This window comes from Larus michahellis, chromosome 1 (genome assembly GCF_964199755.1).
Source record: "Larus michahellis chromosome 1, bLarMic1.1, whole genome shotgun sequence".
NCBI lineage: Eukaryota > Metazoa > Chordata > Aves > Charadriiformes > Laridae > Larus > Larus michahellis.
The window spans coordinates 2,083,859-2,089,858 of record NC_133896.1 but is presented as its reverse complement, the minus strand read 5'-3'; the positions used below and the strand labels follow the sequence as shown (position 1 = coordinate 2,089,858).

Sequence of the window (6,000 nt, the reverse complement as noted above, 5' to 3'; positions counted from 1 at the left end):
GGTGGTGGTCACGGGGAGGTGATGAGAAGGTAATGGGTGCTGGTGATGGGGAGGTGATGGGTGGTGGTCATGGGGAGGTGATGAGAAGGTAATGGGTGCTGGTGATGGGGAGGTGATGGGTGGTGGTCATGGGTGCTGGTCATGGGGAGGTAATGAGAAGGTGATGGGTGCTGGTGATGGGAAGGTCATGGGTGCTGACAATGGGTACTGGTCGTGGGGAGGTGATAGGTGCTCATGATGGGGAGATCATGAATGCTGGTGATGGGTGCTGGCAATTGGGAGGCAATGGGGAAACAACCCCCTCAGCAGCTTCCAGCTTCGCTCAGCACCAAGGAACACCCAGGATGGAGCAACCCCTTCCTCCTCAACAAAGCGACCCAGGGTACCCCCACCCAGCCCACCTTCATTTTGGAGCTCAAACAACTCTCCCCACAGCTTGAACAAGCACCTTAATCCTCCCGGGCTTCGAAAACACTCGTTTATTTGTTGGTGTTTGCCTCTCCCAGCTGGGTTCGAGCCAGCTCCCCCTCCTCTTGGCTCCCTGCTTGGCTGCCCGGGGCTTTTTCACAGCAATTTTGATTCCATCTTATTAAATCTGGAGCAGAAGAGCAAGAGAAGGCAATTAGACAGACAATTAGGGAGCAGCTCATTGCACAAGAGGAGCTGCCGGGACCTCCCCTCCCCTCCCCGAAACGCGCTCGCAGGGCGAGTAGTGCCGTGCCTCTCGCCAGACAGGTTCCCGGCACGGCTGGGCCGAGTCCTCCCTGCAACTGCGGTGATTTACATGCCCGGAGTTCTTTCCAGATGAGGTTTTCCTCGAGACGGTGATCCCCTCCCAGATTTTGTCCCACCTGGAGGCCCCATTTCCCATTCATTCCTCAATTGTCCCATGGGTTGGCTTCTGTTTTGTGACCTTCCTGCAAATCCCACAGCTCTAATTCCTCACTGGGTTAAACTGGGGCAAACTGGCACCATTTTCTTGTAGCCAAGAAAGTCAAAGTATCTTTTCCTTGCGCCTGATCATCTGGTCCATGAGCTCCTTGGCCCAGCTGGGGAAGGTCACTGGGCTGCTATGGGCGCATAGGAAAGAGGGATGGATGGTTGGAGGGAGAGGTAGATGGATGGCAATGTGAATGAACGGATGGATGGACAGATGCGTGGATGGATGGTTGGAGGGACAGATGGATAGTTGACTGGATGGATGGTTGGGCAACTGGATGTATCGGGAAATGGACAGATGGATGAGTGGATGATAATGTGGTCGGGTGGATGGACACAAGGATGCACACGTGGGTGGAGGGATGGAGGGATGGAGGGAGGGAGGGATGGATGGATGGATGGATGGATGGATGGATGGATGGATGGATGGATGGATAGTAATGTGGTTAGGAGGGTAGATGGATTTACAGATGGATGGTTGGGTGGCTGGGTGGGTGGATGGATGGATGGATGGATGGATGGATGGATGATAAATTGGTTGAGTTTATGGATGGATGGATGGATGGGTAGATACGAGTATGAATGGATGAACAGACAAATGGATGGAGGGATGGAGGGATGGGTGGACTGACGGATAGTAGGACGGACAGATAGTAGTATGGATGGGCAGATAAATGCATGAGTGGATAAACAGATAAATAAATGGATGGATGGATGGATGGATGGATGGATGGATGGAGGGATGGACGGATGGATTGACGGACGGATGGACGGATGGGTAGATGGACAGAGAAATAGCCCTCATTGTCATTTCCCTCGCAACCCCGCTGTACTCCCTGCTGTAAGAGATGAGTAAAAATGAAAGCAGGCCATTACAGCATGGTTAACCCTCACTCAGCCCCAGGCGTTAACCCCTGACTAACCGGGGCAGGACTCATGACACCTCTCACCTGATGCACCACCACGTCAGCTGCCCCGGGGGCTGCGGGGCCATTCCCAGGGAGCCCGGAAGAGGCATCACAGCTGATTCAGGTCTCCGTCAGCGCGGAGCACACCGGCTCCGGGCAGCCAGGCTCTGCCTGGACCTGCAGAAGGGAACCCTCCCTCGGCAGGTTTGACATTCGCCAGCATCACCAGGATGGTCCTGGAGCTGGGGAGACTGGGGGGGTCCCCTCTCAGCCCCCCCAGTAAAGGGCTGGAGGGCTTTGCACAGCTCCAAACCCCACCAAAATTGCATTAAAATATCCCAAAATAGTGTGTATCACCCTCCTTCCTCCAGCGCCTCAAAACCACCACTTTTCTGCAAGCTGCAGCACAAATTCCTTAATTAGAGGTTCATCAGGAGCCGGCCCCACAAAATGCCACTGGCAGGGCAAGTGGGACAGCAGCTGGGGTGGCCCAAGGTGGTCACCCTTCTCCAGCACCCTGAAACTGCCCTGCCTGCTCCACCAGGGTCCAGCTGAACCCGTAGCTCGGTCTCTCCCACGTGCCCCAGCTCCTGCCTCCTCCTCCTCTTCCTCCTCCTCCTCCTCCTCCTCCTCTGGGGAGAGGCAGGTTGGAGGGAGGAGGCCCCATCCGCGCCTCCCCGCCGGCGCCGCGACGTGCCGGGGCAGAGCCGTGTGCGAGCGGGGAGCGCCATGGCTGAGCGGCTGTCGGAGGAGAAGATCGCCGAATTCAAGGAGGCTTTTTCCCTTTTTGACCGGGATGGAGACGGTTGCATCACCACAAAGGAATTGGGCACCGTCATGCGTTCGTTAGGGCAAAACCCCACCGAAGCGGAGCTGCAGGACATGGTGGGGGAGGTGGACGCCGACGGCAGCGGCACCATCGATTTCCCCGAGTTCCTCTCGCTGATGGCGAGGAAGATGAGGGACACGGACAGCGAGGAAGAGATCCGCGAGGCTTTCCGGGTCTTTGATAAGGATGGCAACGGCTACATCAGTGCGGCAGAGCTGCGGCACGTCATGACCAACCTGGGCGAGAAGCTGACGGACGAGGAGGTGGACGAGATGATCAAGGAGGCCGACTGCAACAACGACGGGCAGGTCAACTATGAGGAGTTCGTGAGGATGATGACGGAGAAGTGACCCCCCCACACATACTACCCATCTCCAACCCCATCCCCACAGGTAACTCGCTGGGATGCAGCTTCGCGCCCAACCCCACGTGCATGGAAAGTCCCGGACCACGGGGTCCACCCCACCCATTGAAATGGCCACCCCAAATCTTGCATTTCCCCCATCCCGAATCTTGCATTTCCCCCATCCCGACCATCTCTTGCCCAGCAACTCTTGCTGGAGATTGCGAAAATGAAGTTCATGGTGCTTTTTTAAAAATTTTTCCTTCATTTCTTTGTAGGGAACAGAGGTTGTGGTGGTCCCCCAGCCCCTCCATCCCCTACCGCCTTCTCTCCACCATCCCAGGCTGGAAAAATCCTCTTTTATCCCAGATGGAACATCACCAGCCAGTGTCTGCGTCGGATGCGGGCGTCCCACCTGGCAGGATGGGGCTTGGGTTGCAGATGGACACGGGGAGTCCCTCCCCGCTGCCCCCCACGAGATGCACCTCTCATGTCCGTAGAGGTGCTGGTGGCCACCACATGTCCCCCAGCACTGCACCGAGTCCAATAAAGAAATGTCCCCCCATGGCTGCCAGTGCTTCCTTCAGCTTCTCTTTGGGGTCCCTGTTATAAAACAAGCCTCCCAAAATCACCGACATGGGCGTATCCTGGTCAGGGTGAAGCCCCGCATCACCCCCATCCTCTTTCCCCCCATTCTTCTTCCCTACAAGCTGGAAAAATGCCCCTCATGGGTGCTGGGCACCCTCCAGCCACAGCCCCACCCCGTTGTGGCCATCCTCACCCCAAATCTCCATGGCTTTTAGGGTCTGCCAGGGTGTTGGGGGCCCTTTTCTCCTCCCCATCTAAAAGGAGATGGATTTAGCCCTAATCCTCATCCCAAAGATAAGTGGAGCGGGATTCACCTTTCCTGGCCGTAATCCACCCCGTCATGTTCTCCGTGACTCAGTTTCCCCACAAAGAGGGTGAAACCCGATTGCAGCATCACTCCCGCCCCGGGCCGGGGTGATCCCCTACATGGCAGGGGGTTGAAGAAAAATTAATTATAATGGGTCTTATTAATGCCCAGTCACCAACGAGCAAACAGGGAGGTGGCATGAGCAGGGTATGGCTGTTTCACGGCGACATCACAGCTCTGGGGATGTTCAGGTCACCACGAGGACTTCACCCCCCCAACCTCCAGCCCATCCTTGGGGCTGGGATCTTTGGCAATCCCGGTTGTTTTCCCGACGCTGGGAAAACCGGGCTGGTGCCTGCACGCCGGCCGGCGGGGCTGAGCACGCCCACGCTCGCTCCATCCCAGCCCGGCACCCGGCGCCTTCACCACGCACTGCCCTCTCGCTCGCGCACCCCACCTGCCCCGCGGCCCCGCGGGGGGGACACGAGCAGGGCAAAGCCAGCCCAAAAAATCCTCCAAATCCATCCAGATCAAGACAAGCGGAGGGGTCACTCCAGGCTATTGTACCCGAGACGCTAAAATTAGACCTTCCCGAAAACACGATTATTTATTAACGCCACATATTCAGCGCAAAACCATACCCTGTATTTTTAGGCTTGACCTTTTCTCCTTCTATTCTGGGGTTGTTTAATTACCGGAGTATTTTTTTTTCACGCCACTTATCCTGAGCTGGTTTTTCTTACCAATGGTCTTTAGCGGGAGGCTGGACCCCCGCCAGAAACACCGGCCCCGCAGCCCCGGCAGCAGCGGCACCGGCCCGGAAAAGAATGTTCGTTTGTGGGTTTGCCCATTTCTCCCTCAATTTGATGCTCGGGAGCACGGAGGGAAGGTTTCCGCCGGCATCACTCAGGATGGACAGACGGATGGATGGGAGGGTCTTGTTTGCTTCAGCATGGCCAAGGGAGGGGATTTTGCTTCCCAAATCCAAGTTTCGAGGCCCAAATTGCCCCACGGGAGGTGGAGGAGCTGATGGGGTGTGCAGGATCCATCCTGGAGCTTGCACGCTGCCTTCCCCCACGTGGGGCAGATCCATGACTCACGGGGCAGTTTGAATGCGGCGTTGATTAATGATTAAATTAATTGAGCAGGTACAGGCGATGGACTCCGTGCCTGGGAGGTGGAGGAGTCCCTGCAGGGTGGAAAGGGGAGACCGTGGGGTGTCAAGGAAGAGAGACCAGGCATTTTCACCCCAAAAGCTGATCAGGATGGTCTCCTGCACCTGGGGATGAAGATCGCAGGGTGGGACCTGGGGTAGGGGTCACCTGGGATGGGTCCTGGGACATCATCTAGGCTGGGACCTGGAGGATCTCTTAGGATAAGACCTGGGGGTCATCTAAGATGGGATCTGGGGGAGTTGTCACCTGGGAAAGGATGTGGGGAACCATCTACAATGGAGCTTGGGCGATTATCTCAGATGAAGCCTGGGAGATCCCTTGAGAAAAGACCTGGGAGGATCATTTAAAATGGGACCTGGAGAGGGAAGAAGTGTCCCCTGGGACAACACACCGGGGATCAGTTAGGATGGGGCTTGGAGGATCACCTGCAGTTGGACCTAGGAGATCATCTAGGCTGGGATCTAGGAGATCATCTAAGATGAGACCTGATGGGGCAGGCCATATGAGGTGGCAAATGAGGGACCACTTGGGTTGGACAATGGCGGACCGCCTGGGTTGGGACTTGGGGGATAGTCTGGGGTGGAACCTGGGGGTTCATCTAAGATGGGATGTGAGTATCATCTAGGATGGGACATAGGGATCATCTAGGATGGGACATGAAGGTTCCTGCAGGATAGGCCCTGGAGGATCCCTTGGGATGGGACTTCGGGGGGATCTCCTGGATCCAGGCTGCAGCAGCTGATCCCACTTCCACCACTGGCAAACAATCTTCCACCACCTTTCCATGTATTTTCCTCCAGCCTTTCCGACAAAAACCCACCGAGGGCTCCAGCATCAGCACCACCCGCAAACAGGGGTGTAACCCCCCCCATCGCTCCCCTCCCCCTGCTCACGGTTCTGCTTCACCTGGA

The 6,000-nt window shown here is 56.5% G+C and overlaps 1 protein-coding gene across 1 annotated transcript; it reads left to right on the top strand.

Moving 5' to 3' along the window:
* The first annotated feature begins 2,576 nt into the window (after positions 1 to 2,576).
* On the top strand, positions 2,577 to 3,026 carry LOC141737664 (calmodulin, striated muscle). Its single transcript, XM_074572603.1, has one exon. The coding sequence runs from the start codon at positions 2,577 to 2,579 to the stop codon at positions 3,024 to 3,026; it is 450 nt and encodes a 149-aa protein (XP_074428704.1).
* The last annotated feature ends 2,974 nt before the right edge of the window (positions 3,027 to 6,000 follow it).